At 34.5% G+C, this 16,693-nt stretch overlaps 1 protein-coding gene across 1 annotated transcript; it reads right to left on the reverse strand.

The window, feature by feature from the left end:
* LOC121781779 (E3 ubiquitin-protein ligase BIG BROTHER-like) lies at positions 1-761 on the reverse strand. The gene is made up of 4 exons (XM_042179467.1): positions 666-761; positions 405-572; positions 270-335; positions 1-135 (listed from the first exon to the last, which is right to left on the reverse strand). Exons 1-4 carry the CDS (start codon positions 759-761, stop codon positions 1-3), a joined length of 465 nt encoding a protein of 154 aa, XP_042035401.1.
* Between the last annotated feature and the right edge of the window lie 15,932 nt (positions 762-16,693).

A 16,693-nucleotide genomic window follows, 5' to 3' on the forward strand; every position in this document is an offset into this window, starting at 1 on the left:
TTACTCATCTTTGTCTTCTTCTTCTTTTTTCTTTGATGACTTAACTTTGAATGAGGATGTTCGTAACTTGGAGATGTCTTTCTCAGACAACCCTTTGCTCTCATGTCCAACAGCATCTCCCAGTGATTGCAATTGCTAATTAAGAGAAATAGATTAAATTCATTTAGGGATATTTATTTGTACTATAACCTTACATTGTGTAATTACTCAATATCAATTCACTCTTGAGTAGAGTAGAGTAGAATCAAATATGAACACGAAAAACGAACCTCATAACTCATTGTATCCGGATCAATGTCATGATCATGTTCCAGGGGGGTCTCCACTACATGGACCTGCAATATATGCTTACTGAATCAACTATTGATTAAATTAATCTTGTAATTAAGGAGTATTGATTATACTTCTGTCACATTTGATCTTGTGTTAGGAGGTGAAAATTGATCTTCAACATCCAGCATCATCAATGATCTTGCTAAGGCTTCATCAATATCATACTCATCAATGAAATTGCTCGATTCCCCGTGTTCAAACCCGCGTTGTCCAAAATTGTAGTACTCGTACGCACTCTCCTATTGTCATACATACAAATTCATAAATATTATTATCAACAGCAGGAACAGGAAAACAAAAGCAAATCACACTGTTAACTTAAATTATTGAACCTGTTGTTTAAGAACCTCTTGAGCATCAAGACCCTCAAGATCAGGCAAAATCCACTTGAGATATTCAGCTGCTGATAATCGATTCTCTCTCTCCATTTTCAGATCAAATTCTCCTCAATTGTAGTATAATACAAATGATGCTCTATTTATATAATTAAATATGTATTATTGGTTCAGTGTTAATGCAATATCCCATGCATAAATGCAATTAAATATATAAATTACCACAATATATTCTTATTTTATTTATAGAAGCACATGCTATTATATGCATATTATTACCTAATTTCTACATTTTATGCTTGCCTTTTCCTTTAACCATGAGCCCTTGTGTTGAACATAAGACATGACATCTATAATTGGTGAAAGATTCACCATTTTAATTGATAAGCTTTAGTTTTAATGATGGGATTAATGCTTAGAACTAAAGAGAAACGTTGCTCCTAACACTCTTTGAACCAACTAAACTTCATCTTACTGATTCAATTTCATGCTAAATTAAAGTGGATACATTAATTTTTAGTAAACAGACATTAAACATGCTTAACGAAATTTAGCCATGGGATTGGTTAATCATTTTATTAACTTTTTCATCAATCTTAAACGGTAAAGATCAAGTTCTAAAGTTCGTTACACCCTGAAACTATAGAACAAGAAGAATGTGAATATGCATTTAGTGTCATAATAATATTAATATCTACCCAGTTTACTAAAAAGGTTCTAAAGGTCGTTATGCAAATCAACTATCAAACCCTTTTCTAAATGAATCAATTTCAATATTTGTACTCTTATGTTTTCCAACAATTTTTCTAAGGTAAAGAGACATCACGAAAAGAACAAATATATACTCTCTGCGTCCCACATTTCTTTTTTAGTTTGTCTTACAAAAGATGTATCAGTTTGACACACTAAACAAAATCTCCTAAAATATCTTGCCATCCCACATCTGTGTTGGACGAAAAGAGTGAAGTACTATGTAAGATACATCAAAAACTAGTAAAAGAATAATCAAACCATAAATGAAGAAAGGTATATCTATAGATTAAACATGAATTATCAGATTAGTTCATAGGAAACTACTCAATTACACCAAAAGTAAAGAAAATCGTAGTGATCATGGTGTTTTCGAGTTGTAAATGAAGGCTTGTCTCGAGGTGATGAAGATTCCTTAGGCAAGTTTTTGTGCTTGGAGAATGAGAAAAATTCTTTCAAAGTGGTACAAAACTGCATTCCGCGCTACCCAGAAACTATCATCCGGTCGGGTAAAAGTTTCTGACTCAATTTTTCGATCACTTGTCGGGTAACATTTGGTGACACAAATCACAAGTTATCATGTACTACATTAGATTAACGTTGCAGGTATTAATTGAATCAATCCCATTTCATGTATTAATCATTGAACAAATGTAAATTCTACATAAATTTATAACTATATGTAGCTCAATGATAATGGATTCCATTAATTCACTATTGGCAGCCTTCAGTTGTATATTACTTACGCTTCACTTCCCTTTGACACAACGGACAATTCTGCAATATAAATAAAACTAGATTTATACCATTTTATTATTATTTTACACAGACACACACAGATATGGAGTATATATAACACTAACCTTCTTCATTTTCAGCCACTTGGTGATACATTCGGAATGAAAAAAAATGTTTATAAGCCAAAGTGATGACTTTATCTCCCTTCTTAAATTCAACACAACATATTACACACCTTCAAAAATCAAAGGGTAAATGTAAGAAGACTCTCAATCCCTATTTTAAGCCAATAAAAATAAATTAAATACTAGTACTATAATAGGACTAGGGAAAATGAAAACATTTTGAGGAAAAAATAGGACTAGGCCGGAAAATGAGTTCACATGTAAGCTTAAAACAAGCAAAGCCAATATTGGTAACTATATTTTGAAAAAGAAGCTAATAATCAAGTTAATATGAACTGAGAAATAGTTTTTGATGACTTAATTTTGTACTACTTGGAACTTGGTAACTTGGAGAGGACTTTCTTAGACAGTCCTTTGTTTAGATGTCCAACGTCATAGATTTCTAATTAAGATAAATAAAATTAGTTAAGAAAAACTTACTAATATTATCCGTCCACAAAAAATATATAGTCATGTTTTTCTTTTAAGATATCCACCAAAATTAGTGTTTATAGATTTATAGTACTCCATTTCTATCCAATTTATACTAAAAACACTTCAATTACCTTTTCTTTCTATCTAGCTCTATTTTACTTTACTAATTTGCTTTAAAACTCGTATCATCCTCACCTAAGAGGCTAAGATAATTTTTTGTGGATGGAGGTATTACTACAATTTATCAAACTGAAGTTTGCGTACGATTATCAAACTAACTTTTGATTATATTAAATTTGCAAGTTTTTTTAATGGTTAAATGAACATAAATTTAAAGGTCGCGCCACGGAGGACTCGAACCCGACACCTATATTAAATTTGTAAGTAATTATTGATATACCAGAGTACTTGTGCTATAAACATCAACACCTTGCATAGGAACCAAAGTCATGGTATTCCACATAATTCCTTTCACCAACATGCAACAACAAAAGGTAGAACCTTGTGACTCGTTGTATCCGGATCAATGTCATGATCATGTCCCGGGCTCTCGGCTACATGGTCCTGCGAAATTTTGACCATAGAGTATATGCTTACTAAATCAACTATTGATTAAATTAATCTTGTAATTAAGGAGTATTGATTGTATCCCAATATATGGTTCTGTCACATTTGATCTTGTGTTATGAGGTGAAAATTGATCATCATTAACATCCATCATCATCAATGATCTTGCTAAGGCTTCATCATCATCATAGTCCACAAAGACACTCTCGTTGAAGCAATTGCTCGATTCCCCGTGTTCAAACCCGTGTTGTCCAAAATTGTAGTACTCATATGCACTCTCCTGTTCTCATACATTCAAATTCATAAATATTATTATCAACAAAGCAAGCAATCTATCTAAATATAGTACAGAACAAGAAAACAAAAGCAAATGAACGAGCATCACACTGTTAACTTAAGAAGTTCCAATTTAATTACACGTATTGGGTGCCGCCTACTCGATGATGATGTAAACTATGTGTGTATATGAGTTTTATTGAACCTGTTGTTTAAGAACCTCTTGAGCATCAAGACCCTCAAGATCAGGCAAAATCCACTTGAGATATTCAGCTGCTGAAGACTCATTCCAATAATTATTTCTCTCCATTTTCAGATCAAATTTTCCTCATGAATTGTATAATACAAATGTTGTTCAATGATGTATTATTGATGTAGTGTTAATGCAATATCGTGATTGTGCATCCCATGCATAAATGTAAATTCTCTTTAATGCAATTAAATAGAACCACTAATAATTAACTACAATTAACTAAAATATATTCTTGTTATAGAATCACATGCTATTATATGCATATAAACGACTTATGTTGATTTTCTTTCTACTTCTTGAAACTTGTCTTGCATTATACATTATGTGGTTGCTTGTTCCTTTAATAATGAGCCCTTGTGTTGAATATAAGGCGTGACATATAAAAGGACTATAATAATCGGTGAAAGATTTGACCATTTTGATAAACTTTAGTTTTAATTATTGATGAGTTAATGCTAAGAAGTAAAGATAAACTGAAACAGAATTCACACACGAATGATTTGAAGAAAAACATTGCTCCTATAACACTCTTTGAATGAACTAAACTTCATCTTATTGATTCAATTTCATGCTAAAGTGAAATAGTTTTCACTTTTCATTAACAAACATTAAACATTCTTAACGAAATTTTAGCTATGATAATATAGCTCAATGTATATACTATATAAAAGAATTCCCATTAGTATTATTATTATTTTTTAATAGGCATATGAATATATATTTGAAGGTCGTGCTACGATGGACTCAAACTCGACCTTTTGGCCTCATGCATAACTACTCTACCGCTAGGCCAACTCAAACACGTAAAAGAGTTTCCATTATTTCACTATTGTCAGCCTTTAATTTACTACTGCTTCACCTCCCTTTGGCACAACGGGCAATGCTGCAATATATAATAAAAATAAATTAATTCATTCATTATTCATAGTATTAGTATTATTTTTACATAAGGCCATCCGCAATGGGCGGACGATGGCACGCCCGATGGCGCGCATCGTCCGCGCCATCGATCGTCCGCGCCCATTGCGGATACGGACGATAGGTCGCGGACGATCGTCGCGGCCGATACTAAGGGCGCGGAGGATGGCGCGCCCGATGCCTATCGTCCGCGCCATCGTCCGCCCCATTGTGGCGTACACGGACGATGGCTGCGGACGATAGGCATCGGGCGCGCCATCGTCCTCCCCATTGTGGCGTACACGGACGATAGGTCGCGGACGATGGCACGCGGTTTGGTTGTTTTATAAATAGAGTTCATTCGTTTTACATTTCATTTCACAATTTCACTTTCGAAACTTACATTTACATAATTACTACGAAATGGCTTCAAGTCCATGACAAACTCATAATTTAGGATGGTGTTGTGGGTAATGAGATGGTGATTTTGATGATTTAAGGTGTTTAATTTAGGTTTTTATCCACACATACACTAATTAGTGTTTTGACGAGTTTGTCGAGTGTTTGGAGCTAAAACAGGTGAAAATGACTTGAAAACGAGCTTGAAGGAAGAATCGCCCACTATATTATTCAAGTCATCCGCGCTTCAATGCGCGACTTTCGTATAATAGCCATAACTCTCTCATCCGGACTCCGATGGGGGCGTGCAAGATACTCACGCGAAGCCCTTTCGAAGACGAAGACAATGCTTTTGGAGGATTTCAGAGGAAACGCCCGACCGGGCGATTTTTATGGGGAAAACGCCCGACCGGGCGTTTTAGTCACGAACTCCAGAAAATTTGCCCGACCGGGCATTTTGGCGACTTAAAATCGCCCGACCGGGCGATGTGTTCTGCGAGGCTTTACGTCTGTATTTCCGCCCCGGGTATAAAAGAGACCGAGGGTTTTCGTCTCCCACATCTCAGAGCCCCAATCCTCCTCCCTCTACACATTCTTCCACTCCATCTCTCACACATAACTCATCCATCTTCCATTGGAGCGGAGCTCTGCAGATCCAGGCAAGAAACGATTGAAGATTGAAGATTCAACCTTGGGTTCTATCGATTTCTTTCATATCTAGTGCTATTATTCTTGTTTTTACTACTTGTCTATGAGTAGTTAAACATCATTTGTAGATTTGTTTGGTGAAAATTATTATGAATATGTTTTGATTGATTGAATTGAACCTTTTCCTAGCTCTTGTGATTATTTTGCTTGTTCTTGTGCTTTTATTGTTCTTTTGTCTGGCCAACTTTAGAACTATGTTCGTTAACTAGATTAATCGAGAGATAGCTAGTTTTACGTGGTAAAAGGAACGAGTACAACACATAGGTTTATCTGCACTCGAGAGAGGGGACCCTTTGTGAGGGCTTGAGTCTTAGGAACCATAAGGAGTTAGAATCTAATCTATTGGAAGGAGACTTTGATAGTTAGAGTCTAATCTACTGGATAAGTGCACTCGAGAGAGGGCTTATCTTAGAATCACGACTTTCCTAATAATCCTGGAGACACTTATAGGTAAAGGTTTTGTGAGATCAATCATCACTAGGTCGTAGTAGTCGTATCCTAAAACTCTACATTCTTTAGCCTGCTTTGTCTATTTTATTTTATTTTTATATTTGTTCATATTTATGTCAAGTTTATAAAATCAAAAACAAAATTCTCCGTGTCTCTAAATAGTATATGACGCTTAGTATATGATAGCCAGTTGCAATCTTATTCCCTGTGTTCGATATCCGGTACTGACCTTTAGCTATACTAGATCTACCCTGTATGCTTGCAGGTATTTTTAGTGCTAATAAATAGTGCATCAAGTTTTTGGCGCCGTTGCCGGGGAATATTATTGCTTTAAGCTGATATTGTAGAACGGTTGATAATACTAATTTAGAGTTTAATATCTTGTATAGTTTATTGTGATTTTTTTTTCTCTTTATCTGTTTTTACAAGGGTTGCTATTTGAGGAGAGCACGGAGCACAATAATGGATTACCCTCCGCTCCTGTACAAAAGGCATCCTAAAGGAAATCCCGAGAATGGGGGTTAACTTTTGAGCTTCAAAGAACGTCAAGCTAAAGACGTTAACCAAGCGCTTGTTGGGAGGCAACCCAACATCGGTATCATTTTTATCTTTTTTGTTTTAGTTTAATGTGTTTTCTTAGTTTACTCATGTCCATACCGACTTTACAAACTTATTCTTAATTTAATTTTGAATAAGTTTGGGGGGATGAAGTGGTGGACCGTGAGTTTAGTTGTTTTTGCTTGTTTTTGTTAATTTTTTTTAATAATCCCGGGGTGAATCTTGTCATGAGCATAACAAAGAAAATTTAGAAATACTCATGTTTAGGAACATCAGACCGAGTTGCCTACGATTAAATGTTTGTGTTGATTGAGTTGACTTGATGCATTGATTTGAAGGTTTAGTGAAAATGTGCATAAATAATGAATTGCTTGTTTGCCTTGAATCTTGCATAAACCTTGTGAGACTTGAGCCATAGATTTCTTTCTTGTGTGATTTATCTGTATTCATGTATTTGTTTCTAGAATTTGCTCATAGTCTGCTTAAGTCTGCAAAGTGTTTAAATGATAAAAGAGGACGTTAGGCCATCCTTCTTAGCTACTTTATATATCCAAATTATTGACCTTACTCAAAATATTTTTCCTAGCTAACCATTTTGAGCCTTTAAAGCCTTTTTCTTTGAAAGCTAAATAAAGGGGAATATTCATACACTCTTGAAGAAAGTTAGTTCATATCTAGTGAAAAGAGTCGGAGAGATAAGGTAGAAAGAAAAGTAGTGTGCTTACTTGTGAAAAGTGCATAGACATCTGTGGTTTGAATAAGATAATTGGCCGTGCACAAGAAAAAAAAAAGAAGAGAGGATGTGCAAAAGAAAAAAAAAGGGAAAATAAAAAAAAAATCAAAGGAATTTGGGAAGTGAGAAGAAATTTAGACTAAGTCTAGAATTTACTGAGATATGAATTGTTGGTGGGGTGCTAAGTTTGATGTAGTAGAAATTGATCACTTTTGCTATGTTTGGGTTTAGTCACTTTTTAGCCATATTTCCTCACCTTACCAAAAAGCCTACATTATAACCTTAAATAAAGACCTTTCGGATTTTTGATTTTAATCACATAAAGTAGAGGAGAGATTAGACTTCGAGCAAGCCTATGGTAAACTTTGCATGTTGCATGATCTGAGAGCATATACTTTTTCCAATATACACTTTGTGAGTGAGTGATAAACACACTTCTAAACACTTGTGAGCGCATGTACTTCAAGGTGATCAACGAGCTAGTAATGAAAATGCACTAATAAGCTTTGCTTGATTTGATTTGTATTCTTGTCAAACTCTTTATTTCTTGTTACAATTTTTGAGGCAACTATGAAGTCTAGTTCTTAGCATCCGTGTTTCTTTATTAGTTTTTCTCTTATTTTGTTTGAGGACAAACAAATATGCAAGTTTGGGGGAGTTGACAAACTCATAATTTAGGATGGTGTTGTGGGTAATGAGATGGTGATTTTGATGATTTAAGGTGTTTAATTTAGGTTTTTATCCACACATACACTAATTAGTGTTTTGACGAGTTTGTCGAGTGTTTGGAGCTAAAACAGGTGAAAATGACTTGAAAACGAGCTTGAAGGAAGAATCGCCCACTATATTATTCAAGTCATCCGCGCTTCAATGCGCGACTTTCGTATAATAGCCATAACTCTCTCATCCGGACTCCGATGGGGGCGTGCAAGATACTCACGCGAAGCCCTTTCGAAGACGAAGACAATGCTTTTGGAGGATTTCAGAGGAAACGCCCGACCGGGCGATTTTTATGGGGAAAACGCCCGACCGGGCGTTTTAGTCGCGAACTCCAGAAAATTTGCCCGACCGGGCATTTTGGCGACTTAAAATCGCCCGACCGGGCGATGTGTTCTGCGAGGCTTTACGTCTGTATTTCCGCCCCGGGTATAAAAGAGACCGAGGGTTTTCGTCTCCCACATCTCAGAGCCCCAATCCTCCTCCCTCTACACATTCTTCCACTCCATCTCTCACACATAACTCATCCATCTTCCATTGGAGCGGAGCTCTGCAGATCCAGGCAAGAAACGATTGAAGATTGAAGATTCAACCTTGGGTTCTATCGATTTCTTTCATATCTAGTGCTATTATTCTTGTTTTTACTACTTGTCTATGAGTAGTTAAACATCATTTGTAGATTTGTTTGGTGAAAATTATTATGAATATGTTTTGATTGATTGAATTGAACCTTTTCCTAGCTCTTGTGATTATTTTGCTTGTTCTTGTGCTTTTATTGTTCTTTTGTCTGGCCAACTTTAGAACTATGTTCGTTAACTAGATTAATCGAGAGATAGCTAGTTTTACGTGGTAAAAGGAACGAGTACAACACATAGGTTTATCTGCACTCGAGAGAGGGGACCCTTTGTGAGGGCTTGAGTCTTAGGAACCATAAGGAGTTAGAATCTAATCTATTGGAAGGAGACTTTGATAGTTAGAGTCTAATCTACTGGATAAGTGCACTCGAGAGAGGGCTTATCTTAGAATCACGACTTTCCTAATAATCCTGGAGACACTTATAGGTAAAGGTTTTGTGAGATCAATCATCACTAGGTCGTAGTAGTCGTATCCTAAAACTCTACATTCTTTAGCCTGCTTTGTCTATTTTATTTTATTTTTATATTTGTTCATATTTATGTCAAGTTTATAAAATCAAAAACAAAATTCTCCGTGTCTCTAAATAGTATATGACGCTTAGTATATGATAGCCAGTTGCAATCTTATTCCCTGTGTTCGATATCCGGTACTGACCTTTAGCTATACTAGATCTACCCTGTATGCTTGCAGGTATTTTTAGTGCTAATAAATAGTGCATCAGTCCAAATAGTCCTATGTTTAGTGGAGATGCGCGTTGGCCGGGTACAGAACCCGGCCAATATCGTTCGTTCGACACCAACGCCCAATACGATCCCGATTTCAGTACGGACTCGTATGGGTTGTCGGACATGGAGCCGTCTCCAACCCGACCAGTCGCCCCCTCCCGACGTGACGCCGCAGCGGCCGATCCCGACCCCGCCGCGACCGCTTCCGCCCCAGCCAAAAAGAAGCGGAACCGGCAGCGGGCGCAGAAGTTGCCGCCTCCCGGTGATTGCGATGAGTACGCCCCCGGTCGTACAAACTACACCGACGAGGAAACTCTCATTTTGGCCCGGTGTTGGGTAGATATATCGGAAGATCCGATATTCGCGAACAACCAGAGGCAGTTCGCGTACTGGGAGCGCATCGCCGACCTCTACAATGCGGCCAAGCCGCCGAACGCGTACAAGCGCAAGCGTGAGCAACTCCGCAAGCACTGGGATCAAGTGAAGAAGCAAGTGAACTTGTACGCGGCGGAGTTCGAGAAGTGCGCGCGGGCACAGGGGAGCGGCGAGAGCTGGGAAGACGTGCGTGCTAAAGCGATATTGTCGTACCGGTCGATGTTCGGCGAGTTCAAGCACGAGGCCATCTGGACGCTTTTGAGGGACAAGCAGAAATTCCAAGGTGGAATTCTGCACACTAGTGCGCCAAAGAGGATGAAGACCACCGAAGTTGGTGGTTACACGAGCAGCGGCAGCGGCAATCAACCGGTTGACCTCAACCGGTTGTACGTGGACGACAGCGGTTCCGGCACACCGATGTCCTCCCAACGTCCTCCCGGCGTCAAGGCTGCGAAGGCCAAAGGGAAGGCGGCCGCGACCTCATCCTCGACCGCTGCAACCCCACCTCCGCTCCCGGAAATGCTCCCGCCCCAGGCAGCCGAAGTGTATTCGTCGTTGGCGACAGCGTCGATGGCGAGGACGTTGTTGGAGACGCACAAGGCCCTCAAGAAGTGTACCGACCCCGACGAAGCCGAATACCTCCGGGCATTGATAGATGAACTGCGTCGGAAGTTGGGAATTGCACCGACTTAGTTTTTTTTTTTGTAAGTTGAACGGTGTAACTTCTTTTTTTATTAATGTGTCCCCGTTTGTTATTTCGACCTTTTTATTTACTCGTTATTAATTGTTAGTTGAAAACATTTAAATCAATTAAACAAATAAATAAAATGATGATGTGGCGCGCCATAGGGCGCGCCTTAGGGCGCGCCTTAGGGCGCCCCACTGCAGGTGGGGAGGTAGGAGGATAAAACTGCTGACGTGGCGCGCCATAGGGCGCGCCTTAGGGCGCCCCATTGCTAATGCCCTAAGAATATAGTATAACACTAACTTCTTGATTTCCAGCCACTTGATGATACAACTCGGAATGAAAAAAATGTTTACAAGGCAAAGTGATGACTTTATCTCCCTTCTTATATTCAGCATAACATATTACACACCTTCAAAACAACAAAGGGTACATGTATGAAGATTCCCAATCCCTATTTTGAGCCAATAAAAATAAGTTAAATGGAGTGTATAAATATACTATACTAGGATATATATAGTAGGTAGTTGTATTCAAATATACAATTTGAAACTCATCTTTTCCAAGTTCTTGAAGAAAAGAAAACACAGTGACAAAGCTAATATACGTAAATAATATTTTTAAAAGGAAGCTAATAATCAAATTTATATGAACTTAGAAATAGTTTTTTAGTTGAGGAAATCATACTGGTTTTTTTCTTTTGACTTAATTTTGTACTTGGAACTTGGTAACTTGGAGAGGGCTTTCTGTGACAATCCTTCGTTTACTTGTCCAACGTCATAAAATTGCTAATTAAGACAAATAAATTTAATTAGGAAAAAATTATTAATACTATCTTCGTCCATAAAAAATAGTCATGCTTTTTCTATTTTGGATGTCTATCAAAATTAGTCTCTATCTATTTATAAAGCTTTTTATGTTCAATTTTCTATTAGCAATATCATTTTTTTTATCTGTCTTATTTTACTATTTTGCATCTACAACCAAGGCTATTTTTTGTGGACATAGGTAGTATATGTATCAAGATCCCCCATTCCCCAATTTGCAGAATTTTTTGAAATTACGATTTTACCCACTATAAAACTAACTATTTATTATACCGGATGATTTTTCACCTCCCCCAGCTCCTGGATCCAGGCCAGTGAATCCCCACTAGCCCTAGGGGAAATTAATCCCCAAGCTGCGCCTCCCAAGGGTCGAACACATGACCTCTAGGATGGCGCGGTATCCTTGCCTCCCTCCTCAATCACTTGAGCTAAGGGGCTTGGATATCGCATGCATTGAGCGTTGACTACTTGATGATGACGTAAACGATACTTATATATATATATATACATCCCTATATATATACACACGTATACTGAGTTCCATCGAACCTGTTGTGTTAGACCATGTGGAACCGGATAAGAAAAAATCCACTCGACAAATTGAGCTGCTGATGAACCAATATTCCATATCTCATTTCCGGCCATTCCAAGATCAAATCCTCATGAATTATATAACAAAATGTTTTTCAATGATGCTATATATATACAAGCATGCATGAGTGTATGTATTATTGTGTTGAATGGTTTCAATGCAACATCTAATACATAATTACAAATATCATAGATGCAAATTCTCTGTTAATGCAATTAACTAAATATATAGTTGACTACAAATTAACTCAATAATGTCGTTAAATCTAGTTTCCATGCTGTTATTACATATATAGAATTAAGCTCACGCATGAATTATTAAAATATATATTCTCTAAATTCGCCCATTATAATTTATAATAGAACCACATGCTATTATATGGAGTATATGCATATGAACAATCTTGGAGTTGTATATATTGTCCGGGTTTATACCTAGAATTAATTTCTTGTTTATTATTTTAATCCTTTCGTAGTTAGACAAGTTTTCTGTGATTATTAATTGTCTGATGTCTACATTTTATGGTTGCTTTTTTCTTTCTAATTCTTGAAGCTCGTCTTGCATTGGGCTATAATATGATTTGCTTTCTTCCTTTTATCACGAGTCCTTGTGTTGACGTGGTATTTTGTGGCCCATAAGTGAACAGGCCCATTAATTTATTTGTGTTGCCTTGTTCCATGGAGCCAACAAGTGTCCCCAATCCCCATATTTTTTGGCCCAAAATATATGGACCCATTTTCTTTTTCATATTTTATGTGTATTTAGTTTTTATATTATAAATGGGGGTTTTGCAATATAGTAAGGTCATGTTTGGTTGATGTGAAAGTAAAATTGACAAGGAAAATGATTCCTAAGAAAATGAATCACAGGAATATGATTCCTAATAACTTTACTTTCATGTGTTTGGAAATATCAAAATTTTAAACTTTATATTTGATTTAAATATCAAACTAAAAATATACTAATTATTCTTTTATTTATAAAAATGAATAATAATATAAAATTTTTAATAAATTATTAAATACAAATAATAATTATTATATTATTATATTTATTATTACGATGTATAGTTTAAATATGGATTATTCATCATAATATAAAATAATTATAATAAATATGATTATTATTATATTTAAAAATATTATAATTGAATAAATTTTATAATTCAAAATTTTCGTACAACTTTATTGATTAATTATTAATTTATAAAATAATAATAATTTATTATTATTATTATTATATGATTTATATTATATAATCATATTTTAATTGTTTAATAAATTAATAATAATAATAATAATAACAATTATATATAAAAATTATAATAATATAGTTATAAATATTATAATTTTAATTATAGTTATTTATTATACTGAAATGATATGATTTATAATTTTAAATTATTTTGAAAACATTGTAATTAATAATAATAATAATAATAATAAATAATAATAATAATAATAATAATAATAATAATAATAATAAAAACTATACTATATTGCATTAAATATTTAAGAATCCTAAAACTGGGAAAAAGAATACTTAAGAAAAGTTAGGATTCAGAATCCTGGAAAGTTGTACTAACTTTCCTTGTTCTCGGATTTTGATTACTTTCCCACTTTGATTAAAAACCAAAACAAACACGTGAATTTAAAATTTAAGGAATCAGATTACTTTCTCAGACAGAATCCTGACAATCAAACATGGCCTAAGGACCAGGAGGTATGGCCCAAAAAAACATTATTGAGTTTTTATATTTAGAAATGTTTTTTCATACGTCCTGATTAGATTTTTTTTTTGCAATATATAAGGTTATTGTTGGAGCAGGTAAAATACAAACATATAAATCAAGCCATGTAAATTTTACATAAATTTGATAAATGTATATATAGTTGGATGTATGTAAGTAGTATATAAAAGAGTTTGAGCCACCAAAAGTATATATAGTAGAAACATTGGTCTTCAGTTGTATGCTAGAGACTAAATTTTTTTTACACTGCAGTGTACTATTTTTTAAGGCCACAAAAATCGAGACATAATTATTTGCGTTTGAAAATTTTAAAAAATAACAATAATTTTTTAAAACATAAAAGAAAGCATTCCTAAATTAATTTAATATTTTGCTTTTTAAGGACGCTTCTATCTGTGTCCTCTAATTTTAATTGTGACACCAACAATAAAGACATTTTTTTAGCGTTGGTTGTATGTTTATGAACACAAACTAGCATCCTTAATTGCATTTAAAAACATCCTTAACGGTTTTTCTTTTAGTAGTGAGAAATGTTTCACCTCCCTTTGACACAGCGGGCATTGCTGCAATATAAAAAAAATAGATTAATTAATTCATTATTGAAATACTACTATACTATTTTATTATTTTATTGCACACATATATATAACACTGACCTTGTTGATTTTCAGCCACTTAGTGATACACTTGGAATGATAAAAATGTTTGCAAGGCAAAGTGGTGACTTTAGTTCCTTTCTTAAATTCAACATAACATATTACACACCTTCAAAAAAACAAAATTTTACGAGTAAGAAAAGTCTCAATCTCTACTTTAAGTCAATAATAATAAATTGAACATAAATAAATAAATATAGCATATAATCCTCAAATCTCCAATTTGAAACTCATATTCTAACTCCAACTTCTTTATAAAAAAAAAAGAAAACATTCTGAGAAAAAAATATTACAAGGGAAAAGGCGTTCACATGTAATCTAAAACAAGTAATCCAATATTTGTAAACAATGTTTTTTTAAAAGAAGCTAATAATCAAATTAATATGTATAAACTATAGAGTAAGACTCCAAGTTTTTGAGTTGAAGAAATCATACTGTTCTGTTTCATTTGACGACGTAATTTTGTACTTGGAACTTGGTAACTTGGAAAGGATTTTCTTACTGAGTCCTTTGCTTTCATATCCAACAGTATCTCCCATTGATTGAAGTTGCTGATTACACAAATAAATTTAATTACGGAAAAATATTACAATTTACCAATCATAACCCCTCCCCGTATTTTGCATAATTTTTTGAAATTACAATTATATACATTATCAAAGAAAAATAGTTATTTTTTTAATCCCCGTTTATTTAAGGCTCCAGACTCTGAGTATAATCAAATATAAATAAGAAAACGAACCTCATAACTCATTCTATCCGGATCGATTTCATGATCATGTTCCAGACCTTCCCCTACATGGACCTGTAAAAGTTTACCATATAGTAGTATATGGTTACTAAATCAACTATTGATTATATTAATCTTGTAATAAAATACTCCCTCCATTCCATTATAAACAAGACGCCTATTTTTTGCACTCATTTTGAAAAAAAAATGATAATATAAATAGTTAAAGTGGAAAGAGAGTATTGATCATACCCCAATAGTTGGTTCTATCACATTTGATCTTGTATTCTCATTAACATCCATCATCATTGCTGATCTTGCCAAGGCTTCATCATTATGGTGTTCCACATAATCATTTTCACTAACGTGATTGCTTGAGTCCCAATATTCATATATGTGTCGTTCCAAATTTTGGCGCCGACACTTATTTGCATGTTCCTACACACACAAAAGTGACGACGATCTAGCAATACAGAATGTAAATAACAACTAAAATGTAACGAAATTAATATATGCATCAACAGAGATCTATCTAGAAACAAACATGAAAATAAAAGCAAACGAGTATCAATCCTCATGATCTCATCCATAAAAGAGTAGTGATCATATTCATACCACAACATAACTAAATAGTACTAACAAATTTCAATATAATCATATACCTGACGATGATGTAAACTATATGCACATATGTAAATATATGTTTATGTATTTGAGTTTCATTGAACCTGTTGTGTTAGAACCTCTTGAGGAAAAACCCACTCGAATAATTGAGCTGAGCCATTCCAGATCTCGGCTCTCTCCATTCCAAGATCACACCTAATAAAATCGTTTTGCAATGATGCTATATATGTATACACTATATAAACATGCAAGAATCCTATTATTCTGCAGTAGAAAACTGTGATGAATAATGTTAATGCAATATCACTGATAATGCAATTACTACAAATTAACTCAATAATTCCGATGTAGTGTGATTTGGCAGGAATTCGAAAAATCTACTTTCACCATACTATTACAAATATAAAATGAAGATCGGGTATGAATGAATAACTAAAAGGGTAACAAAAATATAGTATTCTCTAAATTCATTAATTATGGAAGCACGCTCCATTATATGCATATGACGATATAAATATTATTCGAGCAATTTATACTATACATAACAAACTAGTTAATTAGCATTTTTTTTATACAAATCAAAATTGTCTTTCTGTCTTTTATTTTTTTTTCAGCCCCTTGACATTTTTTTTCTGTCTTTGATTTCCTATTTATGTACTATGTTTTTAATATTTAAAATAAATACTCCCTCCGTTCTATAGTAATGGAGACGTTTCTTTTCGATACAGAGATTAAGAAAAATTGTGTTAGGTTGAATTAAGTAAATGGAGAATAAAGTGG

This window comes from Salvia splendens, chromosome 20 (assembly GCF_004379255.2).
Source record: "Salvia splendens isolate huo1 chromosome 20, SspV2, whole genome shotgun sequence".
Lineage (NCBI taxonomy): Eukaryota > Viridiplantae > Streptophyta > Magnoliopsida > Lamiales > Lamiaceae > Salvia > Salvia splendens.